This window comes from Miniopterus schreibersii, assembly GCF_964146895.1.
Source record: "Miniopterus schreibersii genome assembly, chromosome: 2".
Classification (NCBI taxonomy): Eukaryota; Metazoa; Chordata; class Mammalia; order Chiroptera; family Miniopteridae; genus Miniopterus; species Miniopterus schreibersii.
The window spans coordinates 170,513,535-170,540,380 of record NC_138102.1 but is presented as its reverse complement, the minus strand read 5'-3'; the positions used below and the strand labels follow the sequence as shown (position 1 = coordinate 170,540,380).

The window sequence follows — 26,846 nt, the reverse complement described above, 5'->3', positions numbered from 1 at the left end:
TCTCCCAAAGCTCCTCCTGATCTGCCCCCACCTTCCTCTCCGGTCTGTTCTCTGCACAGGTTTCTTTGTGTGGCCCATGTTCCCGCAGTTCCTCCTCTTCTTCGCCCATGTCATTGCCTTTGTTAAAAAGACTTCAATAATGATAGCAATATTTAGACTTCCAGATATTCTTCAGTCGCATTTTAGCAGATATATATCTAGCGTGTATGATTTTAAAATTAAGAAAATGTTTTCTCATTTCACTAGTATTCAAATAATAGAGTAGGTGTCTTTTGACATAAGATGTGCTTCAAATATATTTTGAAAAGTTCAATTTGTCTGAATGCAAAATGAAGCACAATTGAATTTTGACATTTTAATTTTAAGTGAGCTAATAGATTTCACTTGAAAAGGACTAACAATAGATACATCAAGGGCATGTCAACTATCTTCAACCACTATTGTCATTTTTCTATGTTCATGAATTTATCCTAAAATACATGCCATCATTTGATATGTGTGAAAGAGGAAAGATCACAGTTAATCAAATTTCCAGTGTATTGCATATATCACAAACACCATACAGGAATTACAGGAATGAACAATTTATAACAATCCCTACATGTATTCCACCTTATTCAACAAGGGATACAATTAGACATGAGATGACACTGAACCTTGATGGAGGTCAAAGCATCATGCTAGATAGTGCATCTACAGAAAGCATTCAGAGATGGCCTCTGCCCAGTGAGAGAGACCTGGAGACAAATCTGTAACAATTATAATAGTGGTAGAATATGCACTTTTTGATTCACAGAGAGAACATCATTCTTTTATGGTCAGGGAAAATGTGACAGAAGAGGTGACATGTGAGAAGTGTCCTGAAGGACCTGTAGGAATTTGCCAGGCAGAGAGAAGAGTAAAAGTGATGGTCCAGAGCCACGAAAGTGCTCTCTGGAACTTGAGACTAGAATATCAGGGGCCGGGTGTGTGGAAGGACAAGATGTCAACCAAGAACCATGTACTTTTCCTGTGGACAATTAGATTTGCCTTTTGGGTGAAAAGAACTCTTGTAGAGGTATATAAAATGGACAAGAAGGAATAGAGGAAAACAGAAGCCCAGTCTGGAGGCCCTTACAAATATCCAGCAAGGCACAAAGCAGCTCTAAATCACAGGAGCTGGAATACAGGTGAGTCAAGATGTTTATCAGCTACTTACTGCTGCAAAATAAAGAACCAAAAACACTCTGTGGCTTGCTTACTACGGTAGGCATTTATCCCCATAGATCTGAGGGCGGCTGGGCTGGACCAGGCTGGTTTAGCTGAGCAGCTTGGTTCAGACAACTATGCTTTACATGCCTCATGTTCCCCCTGAGACCAGCAGCCAGCCCAGGTAGCTTTTCATGTTTTATGTTTTTAGTGTTCACGTTGGAAGTATAAGGAAACATGAAAGACCTCTTAAAACCTAGGCTGGCTCACCATCATTTAGGTTTTCCTGTCCAAAGCAAGCCACGTGGCCAAATCCACCGTCACCAGGTGGGGAAACATACTCTACCTCTTTTAGTAGAAACACAAAAGTCAAACAGAAAGGAACAGGAATACAAGTCGGGGTGAAGGACTGGTGACAATAATGCAATGCCATACTCTGCTCTCTGGTCCAATGAACAAAACAATGAGCTATGTATCCCACCCCATCTTTTTCTCTGTGTCTCTGTCTCTCTCTCTCACACACACACAGCCTACCAACCACGGTGAAGCTGGCACAAGATAACCACAATAAACACTCCAGAAACTACAATAAACACTGGCCAATAGCGCCTCTGAAATCCCACGGGGCAAATGCTGCTCTGTGGATGGGGAATGTTTCTTGATTAGGCCTGGGTTCCACTCCCTGGTAGTGCCTCCCCAGTTCACTGCTCTCCAGTTTTGGGTTCTGCTCTTCTGAGATGCCCTTCCCCTTTTATCCTGCTCTTCCTCTCCCATTTCGGAAAAGGGCTTTGGAAAATAAGCCATTTCGGCAACTGAGCAACTTTCTCAGCCTGCCTACTGCATTAGAAAGTTGAGGGCCCAGAGTTGTTGTTTTTTAATATTTTTGAAAAGCTTCCACTTCTTTTACTCCTAGATGGTAGTGCTTTTGCTAATTTGACTGTCTAAAACACTTGGTGAATTTCTACATATTTGATTCCAGTCTGCTCTGTGTGCTAAAAGCCAAGTCACACCTGCAATTCTTTCCTAGATACAATTACTCTTGATTCAATTACTCTCTCTCTTGATTCAATTACTGCCACTAACCACATATCAGACGAATGTAGGAACCATGCCCTTAAGCTTCACAAGTGTCCTTTTTACCAGCTGAGAAGGTATACTTCAGGCTTTCAGTGCTCTTAGTCTCAGGTCTCTTTTACACTATTAAAAATTACTGAAGAGTCCAAAGAGTTTCCCTTAGAAAACTCTAGAAAGTACAAGAAGAGCCCTGGCTGATCTGGTTCAGTGGTTAGAGCATTGGCCTGTGGTCTGAAGGGTCCTGGGTTCGATTCTGGCCAAGGTCACGTACCTCAGTTGTAGGCTCAGGGCATGTGCAGGAGGCAACGAATCGGTGTGTCTCTCTCACATCAATGTTTCTCTCTCTTTCTCTCCCCCCCTTCCACTCTCTCTGAAAAGCAATGGAAAAAAATCCCTGGGTGTGGACAAAAAATAATAATAATAATAATAATAAAGAAAGTACAAGAACATACAAGCATCTAATTCCATTAGATATCAGGGCAATAATGTAATCATGTTATGTAACCTCTGAAAGACCTCACTCTATGCCACTGAAAAATAAGAGTGAAAAAGGCGATGTCTTAGTATTACTATGAAAATAATTTTGACCTCATGATCACCCAAAAGTATGTTGGGAATTCCCAGGGTTCACCAAACCACATTTGTGGAATCACTGGTCTACTAAAAAACACCTTTTTCCTTTCAGAGGTTCTAACTAGTCTTTCTATAGCCACATCCTTGATTTTCCAACAAATAACATAAATCTAAACATACAATCTTTTCATCTTTGTATTTCTGTAGTCTTTAAGAGCTCCATCTGTCTAAGATAAGTATGTGAAACTTGACAATACATAAAATAATACTTTACTAGAAATATTTTAGATAAGATGCAGCGATTATCTTATCTGGCACTCTGTTAGCTTCAACTGCAAAAGAGCACATCTAAACATCAACAAGGTCAAGAAGCAGAACTTTGAAAACACCTGCAGAGATGGGGAGACAAATATTAGAGTTCATGACTCACCAAGCAGGACGGTCATGATGGAACCCCAAGGGTGTGGCTGGAACTCTGAAGGGTTATACCTTAAAAGTAAGAATAGACCAGGGACTTAACCTTAACTTGGCATCTCAACCCTCGATTGAATTAAGATGACACTGGGAGTCTCATTCCCCTAGCCCAGCTGCCTGCCATAATGAAAGTAAATTTTCTCTAGGGAAAAATAATAGTATTCAGAGACTCAAAGTATTCCTACAGTCTTTCATAATGTCAGTCACTCTAAACAGTCAAGATCCGAAGGCACGATGTGACCAAACACTGAGAGACAATGTAAAATTGCAACAAGTGCATAGGCTGTCCAGACACTAGTTCAAATGTATTATCCTTTTTACACATAGTTGGATTCAAATTGCTAAAATATTGTTTATAACTTTTGCATGTGCTTGTGATGAATACGGATGTGTAGTTTTGATTTTGTTATCAGGATAATGCTGGCCTCAAAGAATGCGTTGGGAGTTATCTCCTTTTATTTTCTGGAAGCATTTGTTGAGAATTAAATAATTTTTCCTTTAAACATTTGAAAGAATGCATCAGAGTAGCCATTTAGGTTTGGCATTTTGTCTGTGAGAAATATCTGTAGAACCTGCAGTGTTGTTACACTTCTCTCATTCCTGATGCTGGTAATTTATGTCTCTTCTTTATTTTCTCATTAGTCTGGATAAAGGCTTATCGATTTCATTGATCTAAAAGAACTAGCTTCTAATTTCACTTATTTTCTCAATTGATTGTTTTCGATTGGGTTAATTTCTTTAATCTTTATCCTCTCATTTGCTTATTTTGTGTTTCACTTGCTATTATTTTTCTAGAGTAAGTTGGAAGCTGAAGTCATTGACTTGAGTCCTTTCTTTCTCTAATACAGACATTTAATGATATAAATTTCCCTGTATTTGCTTTAGCTGATTCCCACAAATTTTGATAGTTTGTCTTCACTTGGATTTAGTTCAATATAGTTTTGAATTTATTTTTATATTAAAACTATTTGTCTTTAAAGTGAATTTCTCAGATTCACTGTTGGATAAAAAAGGCTCAATCTAATAAGTGGAGCACCTAACAATTTACACTTAATGTAATTATTGATAGTGGTTTAAGTCGACTATCTTACTATTTTTTATTTGTCCTATTTTTTGTTCCCCTTCCTTCTTTTGGATTATGTCTTTTTATGGCTGTATTTTACCATCTTTGTTGGTTTATTAGCTTTACCTGTTTTCCTTTTTGTGGTTGTTTTAGGGTCTACATTACACATTCTTATCCCAGACTGCTTTCAGGCGATATACTGATTCACAGTACAGGAACCTTACAGCACACTCACTTCCCTCCTCCCATTCTCGATGTTGTCGTCGGACATTTCTCTTTACATGTGTCAACCACACACGACCGTATCATCTTTGCTTTAGACAGTCAATTACCCTTTAGAGATCATTTAAAAGAAGAAGTCTCACATTTGTTCCTGTACCATTTTTGGTGTTCTTTACTAATTTGAATAGAAGATTTCTATCTGGTACCATTTTCCTTCTGACTAAAGGCATTCTTTAACAGTTCCTGTAGCCCAGTCTGTTCGCAGCGAATTCTTCAGTTTTTATAGGTCTGAAAAAGTTTTAATTTCATTGTAATTTTTGAAAGATGTTTTTGCTGGGTATAGAATTAAGTTGGGTATTTTCTTTTGGTATTTAAAGAGGTTGCTCCACTCTTCTGACATCTTTGTTCCATTGTGTCTTTTGACTTTAGCTGCTTAAGAATTTTCCTTTGTCACTGGTTTTAAGAAATTTAATTATGATGTGCTTTGGTGTAATTTTTTATTTCTTGTGCTTGGGGTTCATTTAGTTTCTTGGGTCTCACTTGCTTTCCTCTCCCAGGGATCATGGTCCTATGCCACGTGACATCCACTATTTGAAAACTGTTTCACATATTTTGTCTCTTTTAAAAATTTCAGATGGATAAACCCAATCCCTATTATTCTATCTTGGCAAGAGGTAAAAATTTAATTTCAGGTTTCCCATTTTTACCATATATAAAAATTTTATTGTTTGTACTTATTTACCTTTTAAATACTATAACAAAAATGTTTCTTCTATACACATAAAGTTACTAAAACTGTTTTATTTATCCCTCCTCTTTTAATATACATCAAGTACATGTACAGAAAAAGGCAACTGGAAAGTATTAAAGAATTTAAATAAGGCATGTAGGCAAAACACACTTTTATGTTCTCGAAAACTGCTTGATAATGGTATATAAGGAAACTTGTTACAAGTCATAATGCTTTCATAATCTGCCAAGAAGATCACAGTAGGACCACTTTATGCTTCAATACAAATGTATTCTCTGAGCCACACTAGGAAAAATTAGTATTTGTTTTTATTCCTTGAAGTAGTTATTAGTATGTTTACACTTATTAAAAATATCCTTAAAAATTTCTATTGTTTTGGAAAACCATATAGTTAGTAAGTTCAATTTCTTTTTTATTTTAGTATTTTATCTCAGAATTCAAAATTGGGCAGGAGTACTATATATAAGTTTAAATCTTTGGGACAAGAGACTATAAGAAGGTAAACAAGCCAATAACCTGCCTAATCTTATACGACTAAAATTCCAGATCGCAGCAGGTAGATGCACATATCCATCTATTGTCAGAGTTATAAATTCTTTTGACAATTACCCTTTATAAATCTTATGGTAAGGTCAATAATATAAAAATATTAAATACAGCACACAAAGAATTAGAGAAAGTTAATGATATAAACCACAAAAAAATCCACACTTCTCATTTGGGAGGGGGAAAAATGGCAAGAATACAGTACCATTTAGTATCTAATATGAAATGTTCACTGATTATAAGTTGAATCATGTTGGTTAAAACTTTATAGTATAATTTTGCTTGTTATTAATTCATGAGAAAATTTGCAGATATGCAGCTCTCGTCAAATCTTTCAGATCCTTCAATATTTTCATAGGTAAAGTGAAGTAGCTAAAAAAAACTATCAACCCAGAGTAGAGATCTGTCAAAAGTACAATCCAGTAATATAAATGCAATAGATAAATTATAAGATAATCTGTGCAATTCAAGATTCCAAAAATTGTCTTATCAAATGTACAAGTAATAAATAATAGTTATCCTTGACCTCATCAAGTTAACAAAATAATTACTAGCCAACCTTGTGTTTTATTAGTCAATTGCTTAGAAACACCAATTGCGATTTTAAAATTACTTTCTCCATAAAAATAGAATGCATATCAAACTCTTTAATTCTCAAATATCCACAAATATTTGGAAGGCAAGTGTCAATCAAAAATAGATGTGTTAAAAAGGTGATTTTAAAACATCTAAAACCTTTTCTTTTTTGCAAAATTTTCTTACGAAAAAGGGCACTTAGTGTCTAGCTAAAGCTTTCAGAAAAATAAAGATCCTATTGACCTATTTATTAGGCAGATGATATGTTGTACAGCTTTTAATATAAAAATATAAATATTTTTGACAGAGAAAATGAAATAATGGTTGGTGTAAAATCTCATCACCCGTTTACTTGAAAAAATTTTCCCAGAGGCCATGAAAACAATACTGATTCCATGTAGTTTTGTGTTGCCAGAAACTTCCCAAATTACAAAACATTAAGGTATTCACTGTAATTTCAAAAGTGGGCCCGTAGTCTTTTGTTTTCTTCTCGCAGTCTTTCAATTTCAGCCACTAAACCTTCATTCACTGAGTATCTTTCCAATAAAGCGTGCATTTCATTCTAGAAAAAGACAAAAATGCTTTTTAAATTATTGGTATTTCACATTTATTTGGCCAAGTTTTACATACTGTCAGCTATCATTTCTTTCATGTTCAGTTAACTAGATAAATGATATTCCTCTGACTTAACCACTCTTAATACTTAACCACTCTTAATAAATGAAAGACCACTAGTAAAACTTAGATATTTGGAAAGCCTATATTTGCACATTTGGGATGCTTTTTTCTCACTTACTGAAGAGAAATAAAAGTTGTAAAAAAGTTGTCTTAGTTATTAAAAGTTAAAAAGAAGTGTGACTAGTTAAAAACTATTTAGTTATTAGATTTCTAAAACTCTCTGTTTATTATCACAGCAACTAGATATAACTAAGTAATAATTACATCATCTTTTAGTGGATTTTGCAGATCCACTACTCTATATACATTTACAATGAAATTTGTCATACATACCAACTGCATGTGAAACTGTTTAATCATCTCTACTTGCAAATTCACAATATCCCTATGGCATGCTTCTCTAGGGAAAAATATGAAATACTTGTTAGAACTGTGACAGTTTCACCAATTCTACATCATTCAAGAAACTGGTTAAGCTTTCTCATTTTTCAAATTATTGGATGTCAACAATTATTATTACAATAATAAAAATACCAATGCACCTAGCATTTATTTACTTATGTGCTAGGCACTGTTTCTTGTACTTCAAATGTCAGAACTTATTTAATCTTCACAACTAGGTACAATTATTACCTCCATTTTACTAATAAAGAAATTGAGCCACAGGGTAGTTATAACTTATCCGAAGTCACACAACCAGTAAATAGCAGAGCTAGGATATAAACACAGGCTACCTACCTCCACTACACTACACTACATTCCTTAAAAAAAGTGTCTGATTTTTTACATTTTCCCTTCTAATGGGTGTGAAATGGTATCACTGCATTTTTAGTTCTCTGATTAATTATGGGATTGAGCATCTTTCCTATGTTCATATACCATTTCTTTCTGTAAAATGCTGACTCTGTCTTTTAATGATTTTTCTTTCTAAATAAGAGTTCTTTACATTAAATAGAAACATGTACCAACAAAAACTGCATAACTTCTCCAACATTCTTGCTCATGATAACCCAAATCTGAGTTAGAATACTGAGTAACTGTAAGTCAGAAAAAAAACACAATAAAAGACTCTAATACTTGAAAATAGCCTCCAAAATATATTGAGATGATAGGTAAAAGGAAGTAGCATTCTAGAACACAATTCTAACAATGTTCAAAATTCAAAGGACAAGAAGACACAAATCGATCCATGCAAAAAAATGTTTAAATTAAGCATTATATTCGAATGCATTCTATTTGAAAAAATTCAGAATTCCTTTTAAAAATATTTTTCTCTACTACATTACTGCACGTAGCATAATTAACAGGTGATCTATAAATACTGTGCTAAGAACCCCACTTGAGCATCGACCTAGGATCCAGGAGATCGAGGTCTGATTCCGGGTCAGGGCACATGCTCAGGTTGCGGACTTGATCTCAAGCAGGGGGTGTGCAGGAGGCCGCTGATCAAAGACTCTCTCACATCACTGATTTTCTGTCTCTCTCTCTCCCTTCCTCTCTCTGAAATCAATAGACATATTTAAAAAAAAAAAAAAAGAATCCCATTTGAGCTTACCAGAATCTGTCCACATTTTGCTGATAAAAAAACCCCACAATGCCAGCCTGCCTGCTAGACTGCCCTGCCAAGTTATCTAATAATTACCCTAGGTAAATATGCATTTCCCTGGCTGATATTCAATAAATTCAGTACCTCAAGATCAACGAAAATCATTATGTTTTCTATGGTTTTATGGACACCAGAGCCTAGGCACAAGTAGTAACCACCAACATTACTTACAGTTCCAGTTTTAACCTAATAAAAAAACAGTTACAGTCCAAATAGAAAGAGCAATTTTTCAATTACTACCTGAAGTCATCCAATGTTTCCTGTATCATGTTCTGAATAAAACGGATTTGAATGGATGTCAATGGTGCATTTGGCCGATTATTTCCAATAGTATCAGCTATTTTTTCCGATAGTGAACTAGCAACTCCAGCAGTGACAGAGGATGCTAACTTTGGATCTAAAAAAATGGAGAAAGTATTAATAGTCAACTTGGATTAAGAGACATCAAACATTTATAAATAAGATTTGACATGAGAAAACTTGAAAAACTCGTAAACAACAGTGTTCCTGTGACATTTAGAAAAATTCACTGTTTGGAATACAAATCTTAGAAATGTTCTATGACATTCTTTCTCATAGTCATTTATCTATATATATATATAAACTGCCAACTGACTAATGCAGCAACACAAGGCAGGAATAAAGAATCTCTGGACCATTCCTCTTATAAAAGAAGAATGTGAAAAGCCACAGCACAAACTGGATAAACCAAGGCTATTACAAAGAACCGGGAGTACAGGAGTAAAGCAGTGCTACAGGCAAAGCCCTGGAGTTTAAGCTAGTGCAATTTATCCATAGAAACTTATGGTGTAATATAGCTATCTATAATAAAAGAGTTGCTTCTATACAAAGAGTTGTTTTGTATGGATAACTCTTATAGCTGAACCTAATATCCCTTTAAATGTGATCAAGTTTTTAAGGTCTGCGGTATTAACTCTACAAACAAGACTTTAATATGGGGGGGGGGGGGAGACACTAATATAAAGTAATATTCTATGTCAACTGTAACTGACAAGTAAAAACACATAACATTAAAAAATACAAAAACCAAATACAGTTGAGAGGAAACAGCTTTGCAAATAAATTTTAATTTAAAAAAAAGAGACAATTTTAGGTGATTAATGACCCATTTCCAAAGGTTTCTACACTATATTCCTATCTGTACCATATTAGATCAAGACACTTACAGATGAGATTGAAAATGAAATTCACACCAAGAGTGTCAAATAAATGTGGTTACATTTAACAATTCATATACATTATATTACCTTTTAGTAAGAGAGTCATTCTAAAGAAATGTCATAAATTTTAAACTCCTTGAACATTTAAAATTTTTAGTCTGTGATCATTCCATTTACTTATCCTTTCAAGTTAAATAGTGGGAGATTTCAACTTAACACTTCCAAACATAAGGAAGTTTTATGTACTTACTGGGAGTTGAGGATCCATTGACTGTGGGTTCACATAGTGACTGGGCTTCATTTTCTTTTTCTGGCTTTTCAAATTTCTCAGGACTTCTTGTTTGGTTAGATGATGGAGAGGTATTTAGATTTCCAGTTTCGGCACCGGAGATCAACTTTGCAAACTTCACATTTAAAATAAACAATTAATATGTAAATTCTGGTTTTACCCATGTCATCCACATAATTTGTACCAACTTTCTCTTTTTATCCAGTAGGTAGGGTCAGGTAAAGCAAAAATAGAAAGGCATATAGAAAGAGAAAAATTGCAAAGACTAGTGGCAAAATAAATCAAGTTTACTAATGAAAAACAATCTCAATGATAACATGATAAAGAAAAGTTCATTTACTAGGCACCAGGCTGTTGAGTATCATTTAAAATAGTTACAGTTATCATAGACAAAAAACAAACAAACAAACACCATGTCCAACCTCTCGTGTAATATAACTAGTCAGGAATATTTGAAAAATAAGTCAAAACACATTTCTGTACTTCTTGAACGGTATGTTTTCAATAGTATCCTAAAAATAAATGGCTATACTGCTCAACAGTCTCAGCCTTCCTGGTAATATTTGATCATTTTAAACCCTTACATAATAAATTAACGTCTATACTGATACTGCATTATAGCACCATCGATTTACTCTAAGACTTAGGGTAAATGACTTGACCACCAACTTGGTGCTTTCTGCCACAATGGAAAATACATCCTAAAATATTCAGGTATAAAATATTCTCACACAGACAGTTAAATCAAGTTTCTTGTCTCATAAAAAAAAAAACACTGTTAAGTTTACATCTGCTGTTACCTTCATCATATCCTGAGACAGATTTCAAAAGTATCCTTTAGTAATGTGACATCAAATATGAAGAGTATCTTTCTACCTACTAAGTGCACAGCACTGTGAATAGTTAGGAAAACTGCACTGGAAGCTGCCTGCTTCCTAGAGATGAAGTTCATCATGTTTGCAAGTGATAAGCACACACAGTGAATTCTGTACCACTTTCAGGATGATACCTGTTTTAAGGAGTCTTTAGGTTCCTGTTTTCCCAGATACGTTTTCTTAGGTTCAGCTGTCAAATCAGGATGTTCATTTTCTTCCTTCCCTGGAGATCCCATAAAGACATTAAAAGGACTAGAATGCAATACTGAAGTGCCAGAAGCTCCGGGGTTTTTTCTTGGAGGAAACACTGAGTTCAGTTGTGTTAAAAAGTCAAGGCCTGAAAAAGAGGAGGGAAAAAACTGCATTTGCATATGATGTTCTCCAATCTTGGATATTTAACAAAAGCACTTAACATGATAGACAGGCTCATGTGGTAGAAAGACACTGGATGTGAATTCAGGAGTCAGGTTCATTTGTCAGCTCTAGCCCTTATTTGATTTGCATTCTTGGGCAAAAACAGTAAGACTCTCTGTGACTGCTTCCTGATCTGTAAATGTGACTAATGATACCCATTTCCCTGAGTGGGGAGGCTTATAGGAGATATTGTATGTGAAAATACTCTCACAACTGCAACACACAATGAACATTTTAGTCGGTATTAGTTTTTGGTAACTGAAAAGCATTTACTTGGTTTACACCTGTGATATATATCTTGGCAGGCAGACTCTAAGAAGGCTCCTAATGGTCCCTGACTTCTGGCCCAAATCCATGCCCTCGAGTAATCTCCTTCCTTTGGATGTGGGCTGGACGTAGTGACTTGCTTCTAACAAAGAGAATACAGCAAAGTGGATGTCACTTCCAAGCTTATGTTACAAACACTGCGGCTTCATCTTGAGTGCCCTCTCTCACTCTCCTGCTCGCCAGCTCTGAGGAAAGCCAGCTGGCCTGTTGTCAGCTTCCCTGTAGAGAAGCCCACAGGGGAAGAAACTGATTGATGTCTTGGCCAAGAGACACATGAATGGGCTTGGAAGCAGATCTTTGCTCAGTTAAGCCTTGAGATGACTGCAGCCCTGTTGACACCCTGATTAAAGCCCCAAGAGACCCAAAGCCAAAGGCATTCACAGCTAAGCCATGATCAGATCCTTAACTCACATTTATGAGATGATAAATGTTCTTTTAAAATTCAAAATGTTGGGGTAATTTGTTACACAGCAATAGATAACACAATATCACTTTCAATTTTCATAAAAATACTTCTCAAAAGCTCTTACCATCTCCTTTGCCTACAGACTCATCACCTCCCTTGTTAACCACAATATCTGTAAGAAAATTAGAAAATCAAATTTAAAAGACAGTGAAAAAGATGCCATAGCAACTTAGACGTCCTATTCATTCCCCAAATAGTTCAGAGAGTAATGACTTGAAGAAGAAAATCTGAGTAAAGTTAAAGCTAGAGCTCACATAAACTTCCCTGTTCCTTCTTTTAGCTTCATGAACAGCAGCAAATATAAAATGACAACTGTATGATATAGTTATTTTAATGAGAAACAGCAAAGTATACTAGAAAAAGCACTGTAGGGAGGTCCAAAGACCTGTAAATTCAGTTCTGCCAATACCACTTAACAGCTTTGTGACCTTGGATCAACCTTTAATAGAATTAAGCTTCAGTTTCTGCATCTATTTAAGGAGAATAATGCCCTGATCATCTCACAAGGTTGTTTTGAGTATCAACTGAAATAATGTAAAAATAATTTGCAAGCAATATGATGCTATAAAAAACATGAGTTTATTAATGTTTATTTCAATGGCAGAAATTTCAATACTGTAATATTATTCATTTACCAATTAACAACCAAATATTGCTTAACTCCATTTTAACGATTAATAGAAAAATGGTCAAATCTATCAGAAATTCACATGGCCAATAACTTGATTATCATAAATGATTACCATATTAGTTCATCCATCTGTCTGTCTGCATGTGTGTATATATACCTAGTAATTGCACCACACACATACACTTTTAGAAGTTATCAGTTGTCCCCTAACAAAAGCAGAAGTATTTAAAAGATGAAGAAATTGAGCCAAAACAGATTAAAACTTTTATCAGTAGAGTTGCATCCTTGAAAATTTCTTGATAATGAAACCAGTACCATATTTACTATCCATGTTCTCTTCTCATTAAAAATATAAAACTCTAATAAATGAAAGGCATATGGCTCAAATACTAATCACATTTTTAAAAATAGCTTAAGTAATTAAAGAGGAATTTCTACCCTTTGTTTATTTCTCTGGAAAACCATTAGAGAGGATTTCATTTTATAACTCAAAACCCTCCAAAAGGCTCTCTCCTACACTCTTCAATTCAATAGTTAACTCCAGGGGTTCTCATAAACCAAGGTTCCCAACTGGGCACTTACTTCAGAAACCTTTCTCAACTCCAGCCCAAGCCACTTTTCCCTCCTTCACCCACATCCTTCCTCTCATTACTCTAACTATGCAGTCGGACCTGTCTTTGTCCTGAAAGGAAGAAATCCTTCCCTCTTTCATTAGATGAAGTATAAAGGAATTTGACTTGGCAGTTGAAGTATTTTCAGGCTGGGGTAAGGCAGAAGACACTCAGAATTCTATACAATCACATATGTATTTATTCTTTCTGATTATGAAATTAATTGCAGAAAATTTGGAAAACAGACAATTTTGAAGTAAAAATGAAATTTTTATAAGATCATAAGTACATGTAACAATTTAAACATCCTATTATTGACATTTAAATTCATTTCAGTTTTTCACTATTACATATAAACAATAAAAATACAAATCTTTGTGGGCTTTTCTGAATATTTTCTTAGGTAAACTTATAGAAATGGAATTAACAGGCCAAAAAGTATGAGTATTTAAGCCTGCCAAATTATCCTCTAAAAACTTATCCATATTGTTGGTAATACTGCTATTAGCAGTGAAACTATACCATTAAGGTTAAGAGACTGAACATTAGCACCAAAGAACATGGCCAAACTATGTGCCTAGTCTGTATAGTGTGAACGACAATGAGAAAATATTTCCATTCCTCAAGCTGGCAAAGTTTTTTGCTTTGCTTTGTTTCCAACGGCAACGTCTACTAGAAATGGGAAGAGTGTGTGTGTGTGTGTGACAGTTTCACACATAGTGTAAAAGACGAGGCAGTGTATTACCTAGCCATATTTCTCCATGAAAACATTCAATAAATATCAATTAAATACTAATAATCACAGAAACAAATTTTTTTAAAGTTCAGAAGATACCTTTCATCTCTCAATATCCGAGATTTTATAAAGACTTATTTAGAAGTAAATACAAATAAAAGATTGCCTGTGGAAGCAAAACTTCCTTTAAAAAACTTCTGTGGAAATTAAAATGCTAACTGGAGAGCTGTTTGCAAATTTCCCATGTGAAAATTACCAGCATATATTTTGAAATGATAATATTTAAAATATCATGCCAAAGGAAAAGATACCGCCCCAGGGACTGAGAAAATTAGCAAACTGTCATGACAAGAGTTACACTGAAGCTATTACTCACATCTTTTAGCCAGAATAAAATGTAGCGACTACCAGCAAGAGCCTATAATCCTCGTCTGAACAGACTTACCGTCTCTGATAGGTGAGAACATGTCACCTAAACTACTTGTTCTCGTATCATCAAGACTGGAGAAATCCTGATTTTTTCCACTGTCTGTTTCCTTAGATAAAATATCTGTGTTGATGCTTCGAGACAAACCTTATAGGAATTAAATATAAAAGTATGTGTTATTACATCTAAATAAATTTATCAGAGGACAGGTTCTAAAAATATAAAACTAAAAGCAACAAATGAACAAACAAGAAAAACATACAAACAAAAACTCAAAGACACAGACGGCAGTATGGTGGTTACCAGACGGAAAGGGGGTGGGGAAGGAAACTGGGGAAGTAAAGGGGGGTCAAATTACATGGTGATGAAAGAAGATTTGACTTGGGGTGGTAAACACACAATGCAATACACAGATGATGTATCATAGAATTAAACACTTGAAGGAATATATAATTTTATTAATCAGTGTCACCCCAATAAATCTAATTTAAAAAATAATTAATTAAAAAATAAATGATTCTGTCAATAAATAATAAAAATTAATGTATTGCCCATATTACTGGTAATATTACAACTGTGAGCATCAGGGGGGAATAAAGCAGAATTTAACAATATGCTCAGTTAACCATCATTTTCATAGAATAAAGAGGTCCCCCCAAATCAAGTAACTTATTTATTCATACAACACCACCTTATTGTAGCCATTTTGATGGAAACTTTTCTGAAATAACGTATATACTTTGCTTCCGTCTTAAACAAATAGCTGTTCTGTCTGAACATATAACTTAGTTCTGTACTGACTGATTCAGTGTTATGATTATCTACAAGTGATAATCATAAAAAGAGTCCGTAAGGCTATAGTATATAGCACAATGCCTAAGAGAGCAGGAGTTAAGCTATGCGAGTTCTTTCCCCAACTTGCAGTGAATATTTTCCCCCCTTCTGTCTTTTCCCTCACTACCAGCGGGAGCTTAACATTGCTCTGGGCATTATCGACCTCAAAGGACTTCACTAACCTCACAATAGTTTCCTAAGAGGAAGGAAACCAGAACACCAAACTCACAGCGAACAGTAAAGGGGCAGACGCCGGTTTCACCCCTTAAATAGCTGTTTCCTACCGAAAATAAGCACGAGCAAGTCTGCAGAGGTTGTTTTCAATAACTATATTAGGACCCCTTTAGCAGAAGCAACAAGAACTGTTTTTCAAACTTTGGATTTATTTTACAAGAAGCTTAAAGTAATAATAATAGTGATGATGATGATCATGATAACAATATTATTAATCACACCACGATCACTGAGCACCCACCATGTTTTTGAAACATTTGCTCTGATTTTTACAATAACTCTAAAGGTTAAGTTATTATTTGTGGAAGAGAAAAATGAAACTCAGAGTGGTTAAGAAAACTGCCCAAAGTCACCCTGGTGAGAAGTGAAAGACCTGAGGCTTAAACCTAATAGACTCTCAATGTTTCAGAGGGGAAAAAAATGTCTGTCTGTCTGTCTGTCTATCTATCTATCTCTATATATCTATATCTATCTATATCTATGTGTGTATGTGTGAGTGTGTGTGTGTATTTGAGAGAGAAAATTAGGAGGCAAAAGTGGCAAAATTCATAAAATGGTGAATCTGCTAGATAGTGGAGCTCAGTAGTTCTTTGTACTATTATCGAAACTTTTCTGTAAGTTTGCAATTATTTCAAAGTAAAATTAATGAACAAAATTTCTAACTACAGGTACAGAGCAAACCTTCATTTTGCCAGAAACTTTGCTAATCGGCTGAGAGCTACTAATCAATGGCCTTGCAGACCCAAGTCTTCCACTTCCTAATGAATGCTGTCATTTTTACGCATGAGCCTCCTTGTTAAAAATTAAATGAATAACAGACTTCAGAAAACGTACAGTAAATGAGAAAACCTTTATTTTAATTTTTGAAAATTATGCATAAGATAAAATAAATTTTGGAAATAATGGCAATTTTCATATAGTTAAATTCAACATTTATGGCACATATTACTCAGTTATTTTTGAAAAGTTATTTTCTTCTTTTAAATAGATAGCAATAGCACTTATTTCCAGGAGTTCCTAAATAAGGGCCTAATTATTTTTCTACATAATATGTAATAATTTTTATGTAAGGATAATGTAGCTATTCACAGAAAATTTATACTGAATATACCTATTACTTTAAAAAAACTACTCTACACTATGAATGCTAACAAATTAAAGTTTTGCTTATACTTAGAAATAGTAAACTTGGACTGAGAAGGCACCAACAAATATTCTTGTCCAAGTCTAGTACTTGTCCTAAAAACTTAAAAAGACATGGATGGGTACATTTATTTCTATGAGAATATTTTGAAAACATACTGGCATATGCACCATGTAGACTTTTAAAAATATCTGTTGCAAGTTGACAGTTCAGCATACTTCTTAAAATAAAAAACAGAAGGTTTCCAGGAATTTAGGGAGTATGATCTGCATTTTGGGCAAAGAACATCTTATCCTACAGTAAGTATAGGGAAGCTTATCATCATATTACACCTTCACAGAGTCTAATGAGTTTCTCTTTAGAAATGCTTGACTATCGGCATAGAAAAAATTATTTAAAATTGGAATATTTTCATTTATTTTTATTTAACAAACTACTAGTATGATGCTTAAAATGTGTCAGGCACTATTTAATACTAAAATATATTCATTTCACTACTTGACTTACTTTCCATTCTAGAATATGAAATAAAAGGAGTCATTAATAGCTTTATAAAAACCAAAAAAACCCCTCCAGAGGTCAAATCATGACATCATCAAAGTTTTACTCACTAACCTGAAGACACAACGGAATATTTTTACATCAGAAGTTCAAATAAATAGACTAAGAGAAGTGCTTTTCATTATTTTTTTTTAAAAAACATAGCTGAAGTTAAAATTTTCACTTCTTTAAGGATATCTACTAATAATTTTACTTAAATTCTCAAATGAATTTGAGTTCTAGGTTCTTAAAGAAAGTGTAATTATATATATATTGGGGTGGGAGTGGGGGAGTCATTCCAAATACTATATATAAGCAACACTTACCTGCTTTGTCTGGAGCAGCAACTGTGCCTTTCCCCACGGCTGTTGTCATGGGCTGTGGTAGAACCGTGGATGTGGCTTCTCTGACTATTCCAGAATTCTGAGCTCCTCCACTAGCAGCACTCCCAGTAACAGTTCGTTTATTCACAGCTGAGGCCTTATTTGAAGAGTCTTTATTTAAACCTGACTGAAATGCAATGGAATATTTAAAAGTTCAGGTTTCTAATGCTCCCTACTGTTATTAATATTTTATAAATTCCCTATTAGATTAAAAATATGTATATATTTCCCCCCACAAATTTTAAGCTTGCTGGTATATCTTAAAGTTTCCCTCTGAACCAAAAAAGCCTTTTAAAATATGAAAAGAGGGAAATAGGAGAATTAAGTTTAAAAGTAAAAAAAAAAAAAAAAAGTTTTAAAACCAAGTATCAGATGGCTTTGTATGAAAATTTTATTAAATGCTTTTTACATAAAAGTAATTATGAAGCAAAACTACACTGTGTTTGATTGACAACATAAAATTTCCATATTCTGAGCTAGATATGTTTAGTAAAAGAAAAAATTCAGCAAAAGCATATCTCACCTTAGAAAGAGCAGTGGAGTACTGAAATACTATACACTGCACAGATGTCTTGTGAGCACTGATGGTTTTAACTGGTGATTTCAACATCCTTAAATCATACTGATATATTTTCCCACGGGAGGATCCGATAGCCAAAGTGGCTCCATCGGGCATGAAATCTACTGCAGTTAGAGGAGCGTCAGCTACTAAAGTTTTCACTAGCCTTGAGAAAGAAGAATAAGTCTATGTAGATATATGAGTGTATACAGGTATATAAGCTCATGTGACAAAAAAATCACTGTATATCCAAACCAAACTTACTCAGAATTGGGCAATAACATACCCACAACAAACAGTTATTTAAAGCAGAAATTTAGAATTAGACTTAGAGACATTACAGGGCAATGGCATAGAAAGGAACTGCTGAACGCTTCATCCAATTTTTCTATGCACTTCTAACAGTGACTACACTCCACATGTTCTAGAAGCAGTACCTATTTCTTTGAGTAATTATTACTTTGGCAATGACTATGACAGAATTCCTGGGTGCTACTCCACAAAAAAGGCTCTAGCCTCAGAATTGAGGAGGCTCCCAGTATCCCCTTTCCATTTATTGACCTGCTTAAGCCTCAAGGGGACTCTGGCCTTTCATGGGGGAGCAGCTGCTGCTCTGTTCTCAGTTCTGCGTGTCCTGACCAAAAGCTAACAGAACCCATGTGGCCTGATCCTCGGGAAGCTGAGAAAGAAATATGGGTACCGATCTGTTGAAGCTGAGCTCTTTGCTGGAGTGACTGGTAAGAGAGAGAAATGGCTTAGTGGCTCAGGTCTCTTAGTAAATAAGTACAAAAAAAGAATAAAAAAGAAACAGAAAAGGAAAAAGAATGTGAAATAAGTAACAGTAAACTTTTAATAAGGGCTGACAGTAGGTCTCCAGTAGTAACATCATTTTCTTCTATAAGATCTTTAGATATTGTTAGGTATCTTGAACAGACCTGTAGCAATCTTGCAACTTTAAAAAATTTTTAAAGCTAACCAAGCGCCCTTATAACTCTAAGAAGGACAAGAAGGCACAACAGGCCCAGACACTTAGATTATGTGCCCTTTAGCTCTAGACCAGTGGTTCTCAACTAGAGGTGGTCAGGACGTCACAACTGGGAACATGCTACTGGCATCTAGTGGATAGAGGCCAGGGGTGCTGCTGAACATCTCAGTGCCTAGGACAGCCCTTCACAACCAAGAATTAATCCAGCACAAAATGTTGATAGTTTAGACACCCTGCTTTACACAAGGAATTAATTTTAAAGCAACTTCATCATATTGATTTAAAAATACAAGTACTTAGTTGTCCTTCAATGTTCACAATCCAGAAGAACTCTGAATAAGCCAGTCAGAGAAAGACAAGGAATAGGATTTCATTTATATGTGGAATCTAATGAACAAAATAAACTAACAAACAAAATAGAAACAGACTCATAGATACAGAGAGCAGACTGACAGCTGTCAGAGGGGAGGGGGATTGGGAGGACTGGGTGAAAAGGGTGAAGGGATTAAGCAAAAAACCCCTCACAGACACAATCAAACGGGATGGTGATTACAAGGAAAGGGGGGTGGGGGAGGTAGAAGAGGGTACAGGGGAGATAAACAGTGATGGAAGGAGATTTGACTTGGGGTGGTGAACACTCAATACAATATACAGAGGATGTATTATAGAATTGTGCACCTGAAACCTATATAATTTTATTAACCAGTGTCACCCCAATAAATTAAAAAAAAAATACTCATGCCTCTATTTCTTTCTGCATGGGAAAAAAAAAAATCTACCTTATCAGATATCAAGTACACAAATTTTAGAGCGCCTGAACATTAATCAGAGGTCTATACAAATCACAAATATATCTGCTAATGAGATAATTATTTGTTGCTAAGTTAAGAAAAGTCACACTTACTTCTTACTGGATGTGTCATAGAGAATGATTCTTTTATCCAAGCCAATGGTTACAAACAACAGCTCATTGACAGGAGAAAAGCAGATGCCTGAAGCTGGAGCTTTATGAGTACTGTCGAAGTTATGGTAGGGACTCTGACTGTTCACGTCCCAGAGAGTTACTACTCCGTTATCCGAAACACTGCCCAGTAGCGACTTCTTAAATAAGGAGTACTTCAAGTGCCGAACAGGCTAGAAAAATAAGAATAAATTTTATGTAATTGCTAGCATTCATAAGAACATTTTATATAAACTATACAAATAACGGCAAACCACAGACACAATAGGTAGACAGGATTTAGGACTTCTCTGGTTTAGAGAGTAACAGGTTTCAATCAATACACCATTAAAATCATTTAGTGGCCTATATAAGATGATCCCAAGAAACACCAATATTCTAATAATTGAATATTTGTCATGATTTTACTAACTTGGAGTATAGCTACCTCAATCTCCTCTTTTTTTCCAGAGGAAAAATATAATACATTGATTCATCAGGGTTAGAACACCCACCATAAAAAAAAAGGCCCAGTCACGGCCAAATCACAAATAAGTATAAGGGAACACTAGCAGAGAATAAGCAATATTTGCATTTTATACATATTTTAGATGTTTGAATATATTTGTCTGAATCTGAGCATCTGATGTGCTGGCAATTCAACACCTGAAGCATAATAAAAATTAAGTAAACCACAAAGGAGGAATAGTCAATACTCTAGACCAGGGATGGACATATCCATTCTTTCAAAAGCATCAGACCCAGGGCGATGTTAGATTTTAAACATTTGTCCCTGGGGGCTGTGGAGACATTTCCTTCTCTTTCTAGTTTCTGATCTAACTGGAAGAGAAAAAGCAAAGACTGAGTTTGAGTAAACCGGCCCCAGATTAAAGCTGACTGAATTTTATCTACTTTTACTAAAATGTTGCTTTTGAACTTACATTCATATTTATTGTGCTAAGCATTAGGTATTTTACATTTAACCTAATTTTTCCTTGTGAAGGAACAGCAACACAAGTATAGAAATTAAGTACAATCCACCTTCGAACAGTTAAGTCCCGAGTCAAGGCAATGAATCAGGTTCTAGTAAGTGGCTATCAGCTTTACATGTGGTCCCAGATGAAATGGACAGAGCACAAGTTAAAATTGAAGGTTTTTGTTTGTTCCACCTCGCTTTATCTTTCATACTCAAAGGATTTAAAAAGTCATATTCTACTTACTTTTAAAATGTTTCAAAATAACATATATTGGCCCTCAACAACAAAAAATATTCAGGGATAACACAAAACAGAATCAGTCTAAGGAATCAAAAGTAAGTATTTGTTACCAGACACACAAGGTAAGATAATTACTATGGCCATCTATTAAATTTGGCTCATTTTCGTGCAAAGAGAAAATGCTGGTGTGTATTTTCCATCTTTGTTGAGGAAAAGTGTATCCATGTGAACAGACAAATCTTTCACCTCGTCCATACTGAAGGAAAAAAAAACTACAATGACCTTAACTGTAAGACACAGATCTCTTAGTGAATTATAGTGTTTTTAGTCATATATCAACCTGTCAAAACACAAGGCAAAACATTAATATTTTAAAGATTTCTGAAGAGTTTTAAGAGTTCATACAGTTATGGTCCTTCATATAATCTAAATTTGAATTGCGCAGGCAGAACTTAATAAAACCCCAAAACACACAACTATACCACAAAAAACCACAGACCACATAGATTCTCCAAGTTCATGAAGTTCAACCTCTCAGCCACGGCAGCAATTTGCTAAAACATACTTAAAACATGGTCATCCAGAATCTGAATATAGTCAGGAACAGGGAGTGAACTACTTTTATATAATAAAACTTTAAGTCATTTCTTGATTAAGTCAAAATCTAAATCCCATATATTGTTTCAATCTCTGTGGATCTACAAGGCAACCCATTAAAAAAGCAAACAATGGCTAGATAACCATAAATCTTCCTCCCAGAAAAACCTGGTTCAAGTAGAGGTTCAACCAAATTCCATACGATTTGGGTAAGCTACTTAAATACCAAGCCTCAATGTTTTCATTTACAAAACAGAAAACGCTCTTGTTTGCCTGACAAAGTTATTTTGAGGATTAAACAGCATTTCTGCACAGATCCAGGTACCTAGTACCTACGGCAACTACTCTCAAAGGTTCATGACTCCCATATTCATTGCTGTGTATGTACCCACTCAATCATCTTTCACAAATATTTTTTAAAAGACCCTTAAAACAACCACACTGATTTCTTTAAATGTCTCCCCTTTATCTCTTTGATAAGATAGGCATTTCTGAACTTTCTAAATCCATTAAATCATCATCTCCTTAGAGTATCATTGAGAATATGCAATGATCCTGGATTAGACAAAGTATTAATCTACTAAATTCTTTTTAAAGTAAGTATTAATTTATTTTAGTATCAGTAGCATTTATTCAGCCCCTATCTTGTTCCATAGTCAAGCTATTTCTAAGAAAAAAAATATTGTCAAGAAGCTTATGAAAATACCAGCATTATAAGCAGCGATGCTATTTTTTTCTAACAATACATTATGTAAGAAATGTGTGTGCTTGTAGAGGAGGGAGGTTGCTTCTAAGTATAAAAAATATATCACTCACTATGATCAGGGGTTGGCAAACTTTTTTTTAAAGGAACAGATAGTAAGTATGTTACACTGTTGTACTGCAAAAGCAGTTATAAACAATACATAAATAGATTAGCATGGTTGTGTTTTAATAAAACTTTATTTACAAAAATAAAGCCAGCCCATGGGTGATAGTTTGCTCATTCCTGCTATAAATATTTAAGAGTAAAAAAAAGAAGAAATCATCCATAATCCCACCACCTAGAGAAAGACTGGTTAACATTGTGGGGGATATTCTTTGAGTACTTTTCTGTGTATGTGTATGTTTGTGGGTATTCAGTAAAGTATCAGCTGAAAATCTGGGATCAAACTTTATTATTATAAAGATAACCTTGTAATTAATATATTCTACTGCATGGTTTTAGTAGCTGAATAATATATGAATGTATGAGTATATCAATTTATTTAAGTAATCTAATGTTGGACGTTTAGGTTATTTTCAGTTTCCAAGCACCGTGACCACTATCATTTTTAAAATTGCTAATTGATACCTGGCCGGGCATGGCTCAGCAGTTGAGCATCCATGATCTCCTGGATCATAGTTCGATTCCCAGTCAGGACACATGCCCAGGTTGTGGGCTTGATCCCCAGTGAGGGACTTGCAGGAGGCAGGTGATCAATGATTCTCTCATTACTGATGTTTCTGTCTCTCTCTCCCTCACTCTCTCTGAAATATTTTTTTAAATTGCTAATTTATGAAAGAATTTGTATTTGTTTGTCATACTTTAAAGGTTCTTAGTTGAAAAATGCTAAGTGATCATATGTCTTCTTTCTTTGGTGAAATGCCCATTAATCTATTTTGCTTATTTTCACTGGACTATTAAGATTTTTTAAGTAATAATTTGCAACTGATCTTAACATAATAAGAACATTAATGCTTTCACGGGCATTAATATTTTCCTTTCAATTTCGTTGATTTTTTTTAGGTCTTTCTTTTTGTCAGATTTAAAATTTTTAAATCTGCTTAGAAAAGCCTTCCTTTTACAGAGACATGAATGCACATTCATATTTTCTTATAGCTTTATAGTCTCCAATACATATATTAGACACTATATATGCATATGTGAGTTCTGCTAATGAATCATCAAACTGGGTCTTGGGGATCCCCCAGCAGCGTGAGTGTGTATGTATATGTTGTATGCGTAATTTACAGACAAACAGCAAACCAAACACCAAAACTAAAATCCTATGAACAATTACAACAAAACTAGACGATCTGGTATCTCCACAACCCCATATACATGCTATAGGTCAAAAAATTAACAGCTACGATTCTTCACAGTATTGGTGCCTATGCAGGAGGAAGCAGCGGAAAACAGGGCGTCTGAGGCGGACCTGTAATAAATTACTGTACATAAGAGATCAACGAAGAAAAAGGGTAAGGAAAAGAAGAAACACTAAAAACTATAATTCAAGAAAACTTTCCTGAAAGAAGAAAAGATCTGAACTACATATTCAATTAGCATATCATGTACATATGAATAGCAAGTAGAATGACCAAAACCATAGTCCAGCAAAATCACTGGACGTTAGAAAACAAAAATCCTTCGGTCATCTAAGGAAAAGGAACAAGTAACTTATAAGGAAAAAATACTTAAATTGTCATCAGACAGTTGAGACCAAAAATGACAGAGTAACACATGTAAGCTCCTGAAGGAAAGACAGTGTGAGCCTGTTACTCAGTTACACCGACAGACAATTTGTAATCTCAAAGAAAAGTCAAAAGCAGAAGATATATGCTTATGGAAGCATATTAACAGATGGTGCTCACTGATCATAAAAATTGAGAAAATACCTAAACATAAAAATGTTTAAACTGTGGCATTTGAACATTGGAATACTATATAGCCACTAAAAAGTATGGTTATGGAGACTAGTAATATGAGAACACCTGGGATAAAACACTAATGAGCGAAAGGTAGAAAACAAGACTGGACCAACGGCATGATTAACACTGTGGGGAAGGAACACAGAGCTACACACAGAATAGTGCAAGACACATTCTTCAAATAACTTCCCATTAGAGGAAATTTGGAGGAGAAAAATACAGGGGGGAAAAGTAGCCTTTAGGAAGTAATACATAAAGATATAGGTTGGAACTTCATTTTATGCCAACTATAAAACTGCTTAAGAACATAATATATAGGCTAGACAAGTATACACAAATATTAAGAAAATATATCAAGAGAATTAAGGCCATATTATCATGCAAACATTATATACCAATGCTCCTATGTAATATAAAGGAGACCACTATTCTAGAAATAAAGCTTTGTAGTCACTTTTTTGAGTGCCAAAATTCAGGTACAAACATAACCAGTCACCAAGTTAACCAAATTAGAATTAAACTCATTCCTCATAAAATTGTTTTTTAAATGTAAAAATAATTATTTACATTTACCAGATCTCTGTACTCAGTCTTATTGCTACTTACAAAATCTATACCTAAAGTGTCAAAAATTTCACCAAAGACAATAAACTTATTTCATACATACTGAAATACCTTATATTTAAAATCTCACAGAAAGCCTCCTATATTTAATGATCATTTTTAAAGACAAAGAATCAATAAAATAGATCCACTCTTTAACTGCTTTAAATAGGGCTACAGTTTCAAAAGGCAACACAGGTTAACCTGTTTGTGAGCCTAAGTTGCTGAATTTGCCAAACAGCGACATGCAATTATAATCTCAGAAATCTGTCAGCCCTGGCAGGTCTGCAGAAGCAGTAAGGCTCTCTTCTCCTGCAGAAAGACACTGTGATCCACATAAAACTAACAGCTTCAATTCAGCTCATACACTTCAAAGTAAGATTCTAAATATATGCAGGCAATCTCATTTCCAATAGGAAATTCAGTGTAATGCAGATTCATGAGACTCCATGGTTTTATCACTTTTGCTAAGAAATCAATTTGATAAATTTTACAAGATTTCAAATTGATTGTTCATGGAAACAAAAACAGAAACATTTTAATTTAATCATTAGATGTGCCCCACCTACACTATTTTTCTCAATAACCTAGACCCCTATCTATAATAAAAATCTCCAACACAGGAATTGGGCTGAGTAACAGTGTATTTGAATTATGTCAATTTTTGTAAAGACCTGGAATTTTTATGAACATTGTTTAAATTTAAGAAATGAATACTTAGTATGTTTGAAATCTTAAATGAATTTTGAGAAATCTTTAAAAAATTTTAACAGCCCAGCATTCAAAGTCCTTTCCAACCTTTTCTTTGGCCCTATATAAAAAACCACACGCCTTCCCTGTTACTTGTTTTTGTTCATGTGATTTCCTCCACATAACATATCCTTCCCCCAAAGTTCTATATTAGCTTATTATAATCTTTGTTATCCCTAAATGTATTCATCCATTCACATATTTATTGAGGATCTTTTCCAGGTAAAGCACAAAGTTGGACAATGGTTGAGAACAAAGAAAACAAGATATGGTTCCAACTAGAGGGTGGACATGTAACGAGTTAACCCTAATACAAGTTAGAATCAAGTTCTTGGCCAAGAGGCCAATTGATACTGTAGTAAAAATAAATCAATTAAGCATTACACCTAGCTGAAATCCTCCCTCTGTTAATTTCCCCATTTTATTCCCAATCAGGTAATTTTCTCTCACTGTTCTGATTCACCATGATTGCTTTATATCAATCAGCCATATTATCATTTACATGTATAACTCTTTTATTCCCCAATACACAGGAAACTTGAAAAAAGACATTTTTCTATACATTTTTAATATCCATAAAATTTTCCTTAAACACAAAATATATATTATTCAAACAATAATTTTAAAAACTGCTTTTCAAAAGTGAGGCACTTCCATCTTTTATCTAATAATAATAATGGAC

General features: G+C 34.6%; 1 protein-coding gene across 4 annotated transcripts in view; it reads right to left on the bottom strand.

The window, feature by feature from the left end:
• Positions 1-5,375: 5,375 nt before the first annotated feature.
• NEDD1 (NEDD1 gamma-tubulin ring complex targeting factor) overlaps positions 5,376-26,846 on the bottom strand; it is a 34,895-nt gene continuing 13,424 nt past the window's right edge. For all 4 annotated transcript variants that reach the window (XM_081128031.1, XM_081128029.1, XM_081128030.1 and 1 more), the window contains exons 6-15: positions 20,292-20,521; positions 18,367-18,568; positions 17,787-17,970; positions 14,727-14,855; positions 12,368-12,415; positions 11,231-11,433; positions 10,183-10,336; positions 8,992-9,148; positions 7,479-7,545; positions 5,376-7,029 (exon numbers count right to left, since the gene is read on the bottom strand). In XM_081128031.1, coding sequence (XP_080984157.1) covers positions 6,925-7,029; positions 7,479-7,545; positions 8,992-9,148; positions 10,183-10,336; positions 11,231-11,433; positions 12,368-12,415; positions 14,727-14,855; positions 17,787-17,970; positions 18,367-18,568; positions 20,292-20,521 — 1,479 coding nt within the window. In that variant the 3' untranslated portion in view covers positions 5,376-6,924. The remainder of the gene's footprint in view (positions 7,030-7,478; positions 7,546-8,991; positions 9,149-10,182; positions 10,337-11,230; positions 11,434-12,367; positions 12,416-14,726; positions 14,856-17,786; positions 17,971-18,366; positions 18,569-20,291; positions 20,522-26,846) is intronic.